The following is a 14,757-nucleotide window of genomic DNA, read 5'->3' on the forward strand; positions in this document are numbered from 1 at the left end:
CTCAAGCCACAGCTCCCAGGCATTGCTAGCACCCCCAACCCCCAAGAAACAGGCCCCCTGGCCTTGCTCACCCCCCCAACCCGCAAGCAACAGACCCCTGGTCCTGCTGGTGCCCCTTGCTCTAACAAACAGCCCCCTGCCCCATGGGCCATGCTGGTGCCCCTCACTTGCAATATGGAGTCCCCTGCACGAACAGCGAGTGTGGGCTCCTGTGTGTATGGGCACTGCCCCATGCTGCCAGCCCAAGAACGCAGTTCCCTGCTATGAAGGACCCCCCACCCCCACCGCCTCCTTCCCCCACTGCAGGGCCAGGCACCTTCTTCCCCAACTCTGGCACAGCCTCATGCCAGGTCAATGTGCCCAGTGCCAGCAGGCATGTGCACACACACGCGCACACACCCCTTGCTGCCCACAGCTCTCCAGAGAGCCCCCTGGACTTCCATTCCCCGCACCCCATACTTACCTGCGCCCAGAGATTGGGGCTTCTCCCATGACCTAGCCTCACTTTATGCTGGCCACATCCATCTGCGTGCGCACTCATGTGCACCCACTGCTTCCAGCTACCCCAAGCAGCTGGTTGCATGCTGAAACTCTGCCAGCCTGCAAGGGGAAACCCATGCTTTCACAAGTTTTTCTGGGGACTCGCTCGCGACCCTTTCAAATATTCCTGTGACCCACTTTTGGGTCGCGACCTACCAGTTGCGAAACACTGATCTAAGGCAAACTCCTCCAGTCCTACCCATCCAGCAATCACTTGAAAAACTGTCTTACTAATTCAATCATTAGCTATAAACATTACTGAACAAATATAAAAAAAATTGATGAAAAAATATTTCCACTGGTTTGTCTTTTCACTTGTATCAGTTGAGATTACAAGAAAAGTGAATTAGTGAATGAGCTTTTCATTTGCCAACAGCCTTTCCATTATTAGTACTCCTCACTGAAGAGGAAAAGAAGTGGGAAGCATAAGAGAAACAGGAAGGGAAAGATGCACAGAATAAAGCAAGGAGTAGTTCTGAGTCTTGTCTGGGTATCACTAGAAGGCACACTGAACAGCATCTGTGGATAATTGCAGATCTATTCATAAATGTTTGGTGAACGTGACTGACTGAGGACTAGAATGATATTCTGTGCACTTCTTCCACCAAAACCTTTCTGGCCTTTCTGCCAGGAGGTTTTCAGTCTCGGAGGTAGCCATATATTCCCTCAGACACCAGGTCTCCTAAGATAAACTTTTCCAGTCTTTTGTCCACCTCACCACAGACTACAGACTTCAAATGGAATGGCATGAAGGTTGCTTAAAACACTTTCAAAAGAGAAATTTTAAACTCTTTCCAAACATCTGACCTGTACCATGCTTTTCCTTTAGTAGTTTGTACTGGAATAACACTTGTGAATTCTCCAGTCAGAAACAAATGAGGAAGTAATATGCTGTGAAGGTACCCCATGGAAGCAAAATCAGGGTTATGACACAAAAAAATTCTATTACTCTCCCAAATGAGACACTACATTTGAAAAGGAATGTAAAGTGAGAGACTTTGAGCCATCATGATGCACTTCTGTTGGCAGAGGCAGCACTTCAGGCACCCTTTCACTTGGGTAAGGAAAACCCATGAAACAAGTGTGTCAAATTCAAATGGTCCCATGGGCCAGAGGAGGGGTGCAGGATTGGACCATGGACTGGATGAACAGCACGTGGCTAACCCTACTAGCTGGATCGGGCCCAACAACCCCCTCCCTCTGCTAGATCCATCCCACTTGGTGCTTGCTCCGGATGACCAGGGACCTGGTGGGAAGAGGCCTGGCATCGGAGGTCCTTGGCTACTGCTTTGCAACAAATGCAGCAACATGGGAACTTTAACTGCCACCACAGTAATGAACAGTAATGAAGCAACAGGCTTCTTCCTGTTGGGGGTCTACCACAGTGGCTCTCCCCCATCTGCTTGGCTGCAGCAGCAATGACAAGCTGCAGTGTCAGGCTTCTTCCTGAGGTCCTACTGGGGCTCCAGTGCAGTGGCTCTTGCCAGCTCACCTGTCCCGAGTATGGTTCAGGCTGCTGCAGCCTGAACCTGGGGTCCTGCACACCAGGACCTATGAAACCCGCATGCATGGTTTTTGCTCATCCCCTGCTCCCCTCCCCCCCCCCGAACCCTGGGATCAGGCTGCAATAGCTTGATCCTGAGGTCCCTACGTGCTGGAACTTATAAAACCACGTAGGTCACCCAGCTGGATGGCACACATGGTTTTTACTCATCCCCATGCCCTGGGATCTGTAAAAACCCCATGTGCCATCCTGCTGGGCACCACATGTGGTTTTATACATCTTGGAGCTTGGGGACTCCAAGGATAAGTTAAAACTACACGTGCCCTCCAGCTGGGGTTTTGACAACCAGCTGCTTGTCAGCTGGGGCCAGAAACTGGACTGGGGCTAGTTGCAAATCCTGGTTCAGTCCTCAGCCCCAACTGACAATCAGCTGATTGTGGGTAACTGGGTTTCAACATGCTAGCGCAAGGGGGACCTAAGATCATGATCCTAGGCTCCCACTGCACTGGCTAGTAAGGTGCAATTGAAATCTAATCCCTGATCCCAAAAATCTCACATCCTGCCATACACATTCGGCATGGCAGAAGGGAGGACTGTCGAGATCAGGGATTAGATTCCCATCATACCTTAAAATGAATGTCTGCCAGCACCACAGCTCTCACACCTGGGGGGTTCAACTGCAGCTGCAGGGACAAACTGTGGCACTGGGCTTCTGCCCACAGGGCTGCTGGGGCTCACAGAGGCATTTGGCTGCTGATGCAGGAACAAGCTGGTGAAACTCCAGAGCCACAGCTCTCGCCAGCTTGGTAGCTAAGAACCCAGGTAAGAACCACAACATTGAAGCCCCAGCCGCACCATGGGAACTGAACACAACTTGCTTCTGGGCTGCAGCCAAGCACCCAGGCAAGAGCCACGGTGCTGTAAGCCCAGCAGCACTGTGGCTGCCAGTGCAAGAAAAAACCACAGTGCTACTGGGACTCTAGCACCACAGGTTTCATCCAGGAGTTTGGCTGCTGCCAAGGGAAGGTCCCCTACTAAGGCTGCAGACCAGGTGATCCAGCCCACGGGCTGCATGTTTAACACCCCTGTTTTTAGACATTAGAACTACCATAAATCCATTGTGCAAAGCAAGACAAAAACACCAGCTGTACCAACTACTAAACAGAATATACTTGTACTGTATGTATGCATTTTATAAAGCTTGAATCCTTAACATATTAATTTCCAATAGTACATTTGCCAATGCTGAAGTTTAAATTCAAATAACAAGTGTAATTTTCTTATTTTAGAAGTTGGGAAGAATCCTTACCTCAAACCTGTTATAGACACTTTAAATAAAAACAAAAACAAACAAAAACAATCTCCAAAATGGAAACATGTCATAAATAAACCACATAAAGCAGTGGGAAACCACAGACAACCAAACATCCAGCCAAATTCAACCTCAGTCTGGAAATGAATATCCTTGAATTGACTGTAAGTGGCAAATTATAAATCACCAGTAAGGAAGGAAAGCAAAATTAGCAAAAACAAACTTTGGTTGGATAGATAAGACTGCATCAGGAAACATCCTCTTAACATAAATCATTCTCATTTTGAAAAAAATGGTATTTAAGGGAAGTCACCAGCACTTTTTCTCATTGCCTACTATACTGTGTATAACGCATTCCAGGAGGCATGTTTCAGTCTGAGAGACTGAAAAAGCAATACTTACCCCAGCTTCATGAAACTCCTGCTGTCTAGAACAAAGTTTTATTAGCAACCTCAAGTTCTCCTGAATCAATACATCAGCTCCTCTCCTGATTCACAGCCCCTTTAAATGGAAAGCTATTCTACTTCACATTACTAAGGCCACTTATTAAGGCTTTCAGTTAGATAATGAGTTCTGTGAAATAAAATATTTTTAAAATACCTTTTGTGTAATCAACAACTGCTTCCAGTGCTGCTATTCGGATGTCCACGAAGTGTCCATATTCAGCATATGACTTAAAGAGAGCAGGATCACTTGGGACATGGCCGTTCTTCTGTAGCACACGAATGGCTTTCAAACAGCTAGATGGGAAGAGGTTAGGAAGTAAGGCAAGAAATCTGCATTAAGCTTTTGGAACACCAGTCACTGTGAATAAAGTCAATTTCTTCAGCATTTAAGATATTAAATTGGTAATTTTTCTAGGATCAAATTACCCAAATTAATATATTATCATGCATTTTTAAGAGTTCAAGACCAATGCCACATATAACTCACAAATAAGTCACAGATGAAAATACGAACCAAGTTCCCTGTCCTTTATTTCAACAGAATTGCACCAATTTATGCCACCAGAGAATTTAGCCCATTACAGTTTGTATGCTATATATTGTACATTAAAAATTATATCTTCTGCATAATTGTCTTAAGTACATTGCAAATGATACACAGTGTGACAAATTTAAGATTGCTATTAAAAACACAGACATTTCAGACTGCACCCTCAAATGCATATAGTTTTTGACAATAAAGCTGTACTAACATTGTTTTTGCCTTTGCTTGGTCTGAGGTCTTAATTTTCTTCTTAGTGTTTTCAACTTTCTGAATTACAGTGTTTTGAAATACCTTGCATAGCTTGCCATATGCTCAAAAAAAAGTTTACATGTGCATTTTAGTGTTCTGTATTTCAATAATTTTGTTTACATTGTGTTAATGTCCTTTTTTGTACATTTCAAATGGAAAGAACATACCATTTAAGACTAGAGCTAGTAAGGTCAAAAAGGCCCAGATGTTAAATGAAAAAACATACAAAGAGCAGATGTTAAAGTTTAGGATTCTGAGGGTTGTGTACAAAAACTCAACTGAAAATAATGGAAGATAAATTAAGGTAAAAACAATTAGAGGTCAAAATAAATATCAGTATTGGCAACAAAACAGAGTAGTAAAAAAACCAGGATAAATATGACTAGATCTATTCTAACTTTACGAACTTTTAAATCATACCTGACTGTAATAGTGTGCCTGTAACTGGGCAGAAGCTTTTCCATATTTAAGAACCGTGTAATCTCCTCAAGAATGAGTCGAACATCAGGATTTAAGTTATCCAGAGTTCGGACTTCGTTGTTCACACTGACCGCAGGAGTTACAGAGTTGGCTAATGCATCTATCAATTCAGCACGATAGTAATTATCTGAAAACTAAATCAAAAGGAGCACCCCTTGAACAAAGAGACCACAAGCATTGTTATTTTTTAAATACACATACAACACTAAAACCCTTTATATCAATTTTCTGCTGTACATAACAATACAGGTCCAAAGCGTGATATACTACAACACAAAATAAAATACTGGCTGTTTAAATGAATGGTTTATTGGATAGGCCACATATTTTTGAACTTGGATGACAGACAGAGCAGTTTTTTATCATTTTACCCTCAACTGAAAATCTAATGTGAAAAATCTGTATATAGTTATACAGTGATCTGCAAAAAGCTTTATGAATAGAAATTTTCCCTAATATACTAAAGCTGAACAAAGTCTACTTTTTCAGACATGGGCACATAACATGAGATGCTTTGCTCCTTTTTTAGTCACTTAAACGTTCTGAGATGGTAGGGTTGTTGGTTGTAGCCATGTTCGTCTAAGGACATAGGCAAGCAAGGTTCTTTGGGAAGATGTGATATCTTTTATTAGACCAACTAAATACAGCAAAAGCCACATTATCCAGCACCTTACAAACTGGCATGCTCTATTAACCGGCACGCCAGTCAATGGGGCAAAAGTGAAACCGCAAGTGCCCACCATGGCAATTCTGGTTTTGCTGAGCCCCTGTGGCCCAGGGCAAAGCAGCCTGTGCTGCCAAGCCCCAATGGCCCGGGGCATAGCAGCTTGTCCTCAGTGTGCCTGGGGCCCCCCCTGTCTCTCAGCACACTGATGTGGCGGGAGGAGCAGTGGTCCAAACAGGCAAAGATGCCTGTTCAGGCCTCTCAGGTAACCAGCATATTTGGTTATCCAGCACCCCCCATTCCCCAGGGGTGTCAGTTAACACAGCTTTCTTGGGAAGCTTTGGGCTACAAACACTCTTCCTGAGGCACTGGAGACTCTGCTGTGGTTCTGAGATCTCCAAGATCAAAAAGCAGCTAGGAGTGTGACAAGAAGGCTACGAAAATGCAAACAGGTGGAAGCTTGGAAGACAATGGGTAGAGATAGGATGTGGGGTGGGAGGGTTAGGGAAGGGGAAGAAGTGTGAAGGAATGCAGGTTAAAAGCAGGTTACCTGGTGTGTTAGATGTCACGCAGGTTATAATGTGTCATAAATCCAATGTCTACAGTCAGTACCTGATTTTTTGCATCCAGTAGATTTATGAAGTGAAGTTTGCAGGCTCGTCTATGAAAAGTGTTTTAAAGTTTAAGTTCCCTTTGAGGATTAGAACTGAGAGATCAGAGAGGGACTGATTGTCTTGTGAGAAGTGTGCACCCACAGGTAACTGGGTATTTTTGTCCTTGATGGATTTTCAACGTACATTTATTCTAGCATTCTAGGGCATTTGGTGCACTGGATGAAATGTATTACATTTCTGGAGGAGCAGGTGCAAGATCCAGGACTGGTGATTGTTACACCAGGAATGGCAACTGTTCTGTTGTGGGGTGTAGTTATTATGGGACTGATGGAGATCTGTTGGCACGTTTTACATTTCTTGTCCTGGCATGGTCTAGATCTATTTCATGTGGTTTGGGTCATAGGAAGTTTGCTTTTGGTGATGAGGTTAGCAAGGTTTGGCGCTTGCTTGAAGACCAGGATGGGTGGTTCTGCAAAGATCTCTTTAAGAATTGGGTCTTCTTCTAGTATGGGTTGCAATTGTTTGAGGATTTTCCATACAGGTTCCAGAGAAGAACAATGCGTCATAACAAAGGGTGTGCAATTTTCAAAATCCCCACAATCGCTCCATCTCCGATCTTTCAGTTCTAATCCTCAAAGGGAACATACAAAACACCTTTGATAGACGAGCCTATGAACTTCGCTTCATAAATCTACTGGATACAAAAAATCATGGACTCAATATAGACACTGGATTTATGACACACAACCTGCATGACAGCTAACACACCAGGTAACCTGCCTTTAGCTGAAGACCTGCATTCCTTCACACTTTTCCCTCCCTTCCCCACCTCCCCTCCTATCTCTACTGTTACAAATTAAGAACCGTTACGAATTACGCTCTTAAAGCCACGTACAGTTCGCTCTAGGCTGGGGAAATGATCACACAGAGCAAGTATCCAAAGTCAGATACAGAATCTTTATTCGCTGCAGCGAGGTGCCTCCGAGGAGGGACCCCGCCTACCAGATATAATACTATTTTATACTTTGTTAGTATGTCAGCATTAGTTCATGATTAACTCGTGCTCATAAAAATACCCAATTATCTATTAACTAAATCCCTATTCTATCCAATCAAGTGGCACTGTGAGCGTGAACACCAAAGTTTAACTCTCGTGACAACATGCCCCATATATTCTTGCCAAGATGCATCTTATCTTACGAAAACAATCCTTGTACCGCCTTCAAGTTTCCTCTGTTGACTGGATTCAGCTAATTTCACAGCTTATCAGTACCCCATACACAGCACCTCCCCCAGCCATCTCGTACGTGCTGTGTCCGCTTTTATGAAATGGAGGCGAAAGGACAAGGAAATGGCCTCACTTTAGCACTACAAAGCCTTGCTTTAGCCTTACAAGATTCATATACAACACTACCCATTGTCTTCCAAATTTCCACCTATTTACATTTTCAGACTTCTTGACACACTTTTAGCTGCTTTTCTACCTTGGAGATCTCAGAACAACAGCAGTCTCTCAATGCCTGAAGAAGGGTGTCTGTGCACAAAAGCTTGCAAAGATCTTTTTCCAACTTTTTAGTTGGTCTAATAAAAAGGTACCACCATCTACCCAAAGAACCTTGCCTGCCTTCTGAGTTTGTATGCATACATTTCCCCCTGAAATTAATGAGTGATTTAGTATATCTGAAAAAAAAAAATCAGACTGGTTTTAGTGGCATTCCACATTTAAAAAGATGATGATACTTAAGAATAGGCAGCTAGAGAATATTCAGTAACTCTGGTGAGTTTAAATCAGTGGAAAACCCCCAAAATAAAACACAAGACTTGAAGCCCTACCAAAGATCCCACCTGTTAGGGTTTTTTGTTTGTTTTTTTGACTTATGACATAACAGTATTATATTACATAGTAGTGAAAAAAAGAATTCATCTTTATACTACATAACTATTATTATTAAATAAATAAAAGTTTGTAGATAAGTGCTTTACCTTATTTTTCCTGTTGTCATTGTACTTGATTAGATCTAAAATAAATGTTAAAACCTCTTTAGGACAGAGGTTATGAACATCTCTCAACAAGGCCATAGCAACTGGCATAGTCTGTGTGATAAATTAAAAACCATTATAAACTAAGCCAATTCTTAAATTAGCTGGGCAAATCTAAATATTTAAAATCAGAAATAGTGAGCAATGACTAATTACAATAGCAAATATCTCAAAAGACATTTAAAAAAGGACCCTGTAGGGGCTACAGAATTTTTTAAATCAGATTGGTATGTAATTTCTTAAAAATAAATCAACTCTAATGTACCCAAACTTGAGGTAGTTCTGAGTAAGCAAGCCAAGAAGTTGATGGGTAAATGGGTAAGTCAGTCCCAAGATGTTAAAAGAAAAAACACAAGAAGTTAAAAGTTTAGGAGCCTGAGGGTGGTGTAGAAAAACTCAACTGATAAAATAATGGAAGAAGATAAACTAAGGTCAAAATAATTAGAAGTTGCAAGAACATCAAAAAAGGCTGAAATGACAGGGAGAGGAGAAGAAGGGATAAATAGCAAGGGAAATGTGAAGGAAACAGGAATAAAATTAGTATTTGGAGAGCATAACTTATGTAGTGACAGAAATCCCCTCCTACTAATTATAGCTCAGTAGAAAACCCCTGTCAATGTTTTTTTCTTTTTCTTTTTTTTTTTAAAACAATAAACCTACAGGTTGCATCATGACTGGAATTTCATTATGCTAACCACATTAGACAGGTGGTATAAAGGCAATTTTGTATAATGAATTTTACAATACAAGTTAAAAAAAAATTAAGATGCAACAAGTCATAATTGTTACAATCGTTAATTCCATAAGATCATTGATTATGTCAGCTGACAAACCATACAAATTCTTAAACGTAAAAAGAACAAAAAAACTGTTTTTATTAAATTGTTAATTAATTGCAATTTAGTTCTCTTAAAGACCAGTCTCACATACCTAAGTCATTCTTTTTTCCTTTTAGTTCTCTGTTCAGGAGAACCAACAATTTATTAATTACTGTCCAGAAAGAAGGATTATTACAATTTTTAAATTTACTGCTGGCTGACAAGAATCAAGAATAACAGACCTTATTAGAAAAGTCATAACAATCACAAGCCTATGACTGAAAAGCAAACAAGTGAATTTAGGTTGTTTGCAATGGGCAAGTATTTTTTGCTTTTTGTGCTCTGGAGATTGCCATTTGTAGAAAATAACTTGTCTTGTGTATCTTCCAAAAATATTATGAGAAAAAACATTTTACCTTTTGTAGAAAGTAGCTCTGAAAGTTCATGAAGTTGTTGGTCTTCACAATGTTTGGACAACTCTTACAACAAAACATTCGGGTAAAGAGTGATTTCATGGCTGGTGGTCCTGTCCATGTACTTACCATGGAATTTGCAATCTATATAATTAAGAGGAATGGATTGCACATTACGGTCACCATTTTAAGTTTACCTTAGGCTGAACAAAAACTCACATTTATTTCCCAGAATAAAAAAAAAATACAATAATTGGACAGAATGTTCTATATTTTTTTCAACAAATATACAATCTTACACTAGCCAACCTTTCACCACCATCTTCAACATACCTCCTATAAATCATTTTACTTACAGGAGGTCTGCAATAAATAATCTTTTCATGATCAATTTCTGTTTTTAATTATTTCCCCCCCTTTATATTTTAGACAAATATTTTGTAGTCATTCAGCCAATTTTTCTGTCTCTACAGAAGCCAGTGATGGAAGAGGTATTTGCAATGCCAGCTTCCCAAGTTTACCCTGCCAATAACCTCAGCCTAGACTTCAACTATGTCTCAACCACCTCAAGAGCAAAAGACCACCCTATGAGTACAAGACACGTCAGCCTTCTGTCTAGTTTTAGTCATGGACCATGAACAGATTATGCAGCGAAACAAGTCTTGTTGTTTGATCTGTTTTCATGTAAGGATATTGCTCCATAAGAATAAAACTGTTATCACTCCTGCTCAGCAGCCTGATCATTGATCTTGTTTGTATGAAATAAAGTCCACAGAAAACAAATCAACTATATTCGCTGACAGAATGTTTAGGTTAACAGCAGTGCCCATTGTATCCTACAATTCAACAGCAAGGATGGAGTATAGTTTTGACTTTGATATAGGCCCCTCCGTAGAAGAGCAGAGAAAAAAAAAATGTTAGCACTGCAAAGCAGAATAAAATGTGTGCTGTTCCTTGTCACCACCCTTCCCCCATACCCCCCTCAGCTGAAGCGCTTCAAAACTGCTGCAATGGCACATAGAGCTTTTTACACTCCAGACAGAGGGTATAGCAGTCAGTTTCTCAGTCCTCCAGCATCCATCAGTATTCTATTCCCCGCTTCCCTCTGTGGCGGGACAGAGGTGCAAGCAATCAATCAGCATTCTCCTGTGTGCTTGGCTGTCCTATAGAACCTAAGACTATCAGATGCCAAGAGGCATGAAGGGAATCCTTCGCTTCAGCCCCCCGGAATGGTTCTCTGTAGGGGGCTGGAGGATTACAGCCAAGCGCAAAGGAGAGTGCTCACCACTTCTGCCTCTCCCCCTGCGTAGGAGGGGAAGGCAGAACACCGTGGACTCTTGGAGAACCAACTAACTCCCTGCATTGCTCCTTTAGGGCACACTGACATTTCAGGAAGCTCTTCAAATGTTCCTCATTTTTAAGGGAATCATTTTTAAAGCACTTTGATCATTTTTAACGTGCATATTCTATTCAGGTACGCATACGTTTAGTGCTTATTCAGGCATGCATATGTTTGGAGTGTTTCAAAGGTTTCTGGAACTCTTTAAAGCAGAACGTCTATCCAGGGTCATTAGGACAACAGCACCTTTGTTTCCTTGGAAGAAAAGGAATAATTAAAGGATCAGAGACACTTCACTGAAGAGAACCAGTAGTATGCAAGAAATCCATTTTCCAGTTCTCTCCAGAATCTTCTCTCCAGTAATTAGGTGCTTTATAAACCATAAAGATTATTATATTTTCCTCACTTTTGATGCTACTTCATTCAAAAGAAAAATTACTTGGTTAAGGAATGTAGCAATCTATTTTGCAACTGTGGTATATATTTATTAAAAATCAGACCCAAAAAGCTGTTAATTCAAATGCTACCAAAATCTGACAACTAGAGCTTAACATATCACTTGGCTACTTCTTCTGCTAAAATTTTTAAATGGTATTGTGCAGAAGCACCTGAAACATGTTTAACTGAAGTGGACTAATTCAAGTTATCTTTGATCATCACCTAGTTCTTCTATGCATCAAAATGAAAACCCAATTAGACAAAAAGAAGTTTCACAATAGTAACTGCAACTCCAGTTAAGATCCATCCACTTTTCAAAAGAACACAAACAGGAAACCTTGTTTTGGCTCACTACAAGCTACAGAAGATGTCAAAGTTTTAGTCTTTGTTAAAATTAAACCAACTTCAAAATTAGAACTGTTATTAAGCTGTTAAAGTTGGACCAACAAAGTGAATACGGAATTGTTATTGACCAAATCCCACAGTTTCATAGTTAGTAGGGTCAGAAGGGACCTGAGCAGATCATCAAGTCCAACCCCCTGCCATAGCAGGAAGGAGTACTGGGGTCAAACGACCTCAGCAAGGTGATTGTCTAGCCTTGTCTTAAAGACCCCCAGGGTAGGAGCCAGCACTACTTCCCTTGGAAGCCGGTTCCAAACCCTAGCCGCCCTGACCATGAAGTAGCACCTCCTGATGTCTAATCTGAATTTACCCTCTGCCAGCTTGTGACCGTTATTTCTAGTCACTCCTGGTAGCACTCAGGGGAACAGGGACTCCCCCAGTGCCTGCTGGTCCCCTCTGGCTAGTTTGTAACAGGCCACTAGATCCCCCCTCAGCCTTCTCTTGTGGAGGCTGAACAGGTTCAGGTCCCGTAGCCTCTCCCTGCAGGGCCTGCCCAGCTGCGCCCTGATCATGTGAGTGGCCCTCCTCTGGACCGTCTGTGTTGTCCACATCCCTCTTGAAGTGCAGTGCCCAGAACTGGACGCAGTACTCCAGCTGCGGCCTGACCGGTGCCGCATAGAGGGGGAGGATCACCTCCTTGGACCTGCTCAAGATGCATCTGTGGATGCATGACAAGGTGTAGTTAGCCTTCCTGACTGCATCCCCACATTGCCGGCCCATGTTCATTTTGGCATCAATGATGACTCCAAGATCCTTTTCTGCCTCTGCACTGACAAGAAGGGAGTTCCCCAACCTGTAGGTATGGTGCTGCTTCTTCCTCCCCAGGTGGAGCACCTTGCACTTGTCAGTGTTAAATCCCACCCTATTCTCATCCGCCCACCCCTGTAACCTGTCTAGGTCTGATTGCAGCCTATTCCTTCCTTCTAATGTGCCCACGTCCCCCTGCATCTTAGTGTCGTCAGCAAATCTGAACAGGGTGCTTTTTACCCCCTTGTCCAAGTCGCTGATGAAGATGTGAACAGTGCGGGCCCGAGGACCGAGCCCTGGGGGACCCCACTGCCCACATCCCTCCAGGTCGGATATGACCCATCCACTACCACTCTCTGAGTACAGCCCTCCAGCCAGCTGGCGACCCATTTGACTGTGTAGGTGTGAACACCACAGTCCCCCAGTTTCTTAATGAGAACGGGGTGAGAGACAGTGTCAAAGGCCTTCCGAATACAAGTGGTAGGGACAGCCCAGAATACAAGTGGCAGGGACAGCTGCTGAAATTAACACTGGACAGGTTTCAAACAAACTAGAGCAGTGGTTCTCAACCTTTTTTGTACCATGAGCCATTTGTAATCATGGATGGCCAGTCCCAACCCACTGCCCCGCACTCCTGACCTGCTGCCCCCTGACCTTCAACTCCCCAGTGTGTGGGGCAGGGTGGGCCCAAGAAGCCTGCTGGCCTGCAAGGGAAAAGCCATGGTTTCCCATGTTTTCCTCCTTTAAAAGGAAAATCATTTTTAAATGTTGGTGATCCTTTTCTTAAAGTTTGTTCATGACCCTTTTCATATATTCTTGCAACCCACTTTTGGGTCACAACCCATGAGTTGAGAAATAGTGAACTAGAGGAAGTACTTATTTACAGTACCTAGTTGTAGAACTCATTGCTACAGAGGGTTGTAGAGGCAACTATAATCAAGTTAAATAAAGAGATTAGAAATCCCTTAAGGAAAGGTCCATTAAATAAAACAGTCAAAATGTATCCTCCAATATTGATTAATAATGATGGCTGATAGCAGGGAAGGTATGACAAGGGTTACACTAGACATGCCTTATACATATACTTTCCCTTCTAAAACATCTCTTACATGCTACTGTTTGAGAAAGGATACTGGGCTAGATAAAAACGTTGGTCTGAACCAATATGGCACTTCTATATGTTCTTAACTGTTTCTTATTACTAACAGAAGGAGCTGAAGCTGGCTCTACAATGCAAACTTTGTTTCTCAGTAGCTGCATAATCATATATCTACAAATATGTTCTTCCACGTCTTTCCACTGCTTTACTCTAGAGCCTCCTTTGTCTCTCAAATCATAAAACTTAGAAGGCAAGGACCTATTTTTTCTGTGAAATAACAGTCCCTCTTTGTAGGTACTACTTTGTTTACATTGCTATACCAAGACAAATTTGTTATGTTTAATCAGGAGCAAATAGAGTGAGTGTTCAGAGTAACGAGCAGCTTCTAGAGTACAAAAAACAATCAAGTGTAGACCCTATAAAAATTGTTCCTATTTATTAAAAATTAATCCTTCCACTTTGTGCAAGATCCTTACATCTTTCATAACAAACTTTTTGCAGTATCATTATTTTGTGATACTAAAATAAGTTGCTTCACAAATGTCTTAGTTTTGGATTTTGAAAACCTGGTCATTATAAATATGCTCCCAGAAATTATATACAGCATCTCTCTCTATAGATACATATCAGAAAGCAAACTGAAAGAATGCCCTAGTACAGATATTACACTGTTACTAGTATAAATGATCAGAAACCAGTCTATACACACGTAACAGAACAGAAGTCCAGCTCAAAGACTGGTTTAAAGATGATGGAGCCTGGTCTAAGATTTGCCCCCCTACCAAAGGGCAAAGGTATGTTCTGTTCATCACCATACTTACAAAAACACAACTTAAATCAATTCCACCTCGGGTTTTTTGAATGTCTGTACCTAGCCAGTAAGCCTACCATGTAACAACAAGCATTCAACTAGTCCTTGATTATGTTTCCTTGTATCAATTTTTCATATTTCACTGTTATCCCTTCCACCTGCTGCTTAAGGTCTGAGCTCCTTAAACATTAATTTTGTTTTTAAAGTATTTCCTTTCTTCTTGAAGTCAATACATTATTTTTATGCACCGCTGAACCTAAAGCAATATGGTGCATCAGTCTCACTTCACATGATAAA

The 14,757-nt window shown here is 41.8% G+C and overlaps 1 protein-coding gene across 2 annotated transcripts in view; it reads right to left on the minus strand.

Annotated features, from left to right (window-relative positions):
• TAF2 (TATA-box binding protein associated factor 2) overlaps positions 1-14,757 on the minus strand; it is a 104,290-nt gene that overhangs the window by 29,459 nt on the left and 60,074 nt on the right. For both annotated transcript variants that reach the window (XM_019552290.1, XM_019552296.1), the window contains 4 exons: positions 9,628-9,768; positions 8,337-8,447; positions 5,016-5,209; positions 3,957-4,096 (listed from right to left, as the gene is read on the minus strand). In XM_019552290.1, coding sequence (XP_019407835.1) covers positions 3,957-4,096; positions 5,016-5,209; positions 8,337-8,447; positions 9,628-9,768 — 586 coding nt within the window. The remainder of the gene's footprint in view (positions 1-3,956; positions 4,097-5,015; positions 5,210-8,336; positions 8,448-9,627; positions 9,769-14,757) is intronic.

This window comes from Crocodylus porosus, unplaced genomic scaffold (assembly GCF_001723895.1).
Source record: "Crocodylus porosus isolate Cpor-Errol unplaced genomic scaffold, CroPor_comp1, whole genome shotgun sequence".
Taxonomy (NCBI): domain Eukaryota; kingdom Metazoa; phylum Chordata; order Crocodylia; family Crocodylidae; genus Crocodylus; species Crocodylus porosus.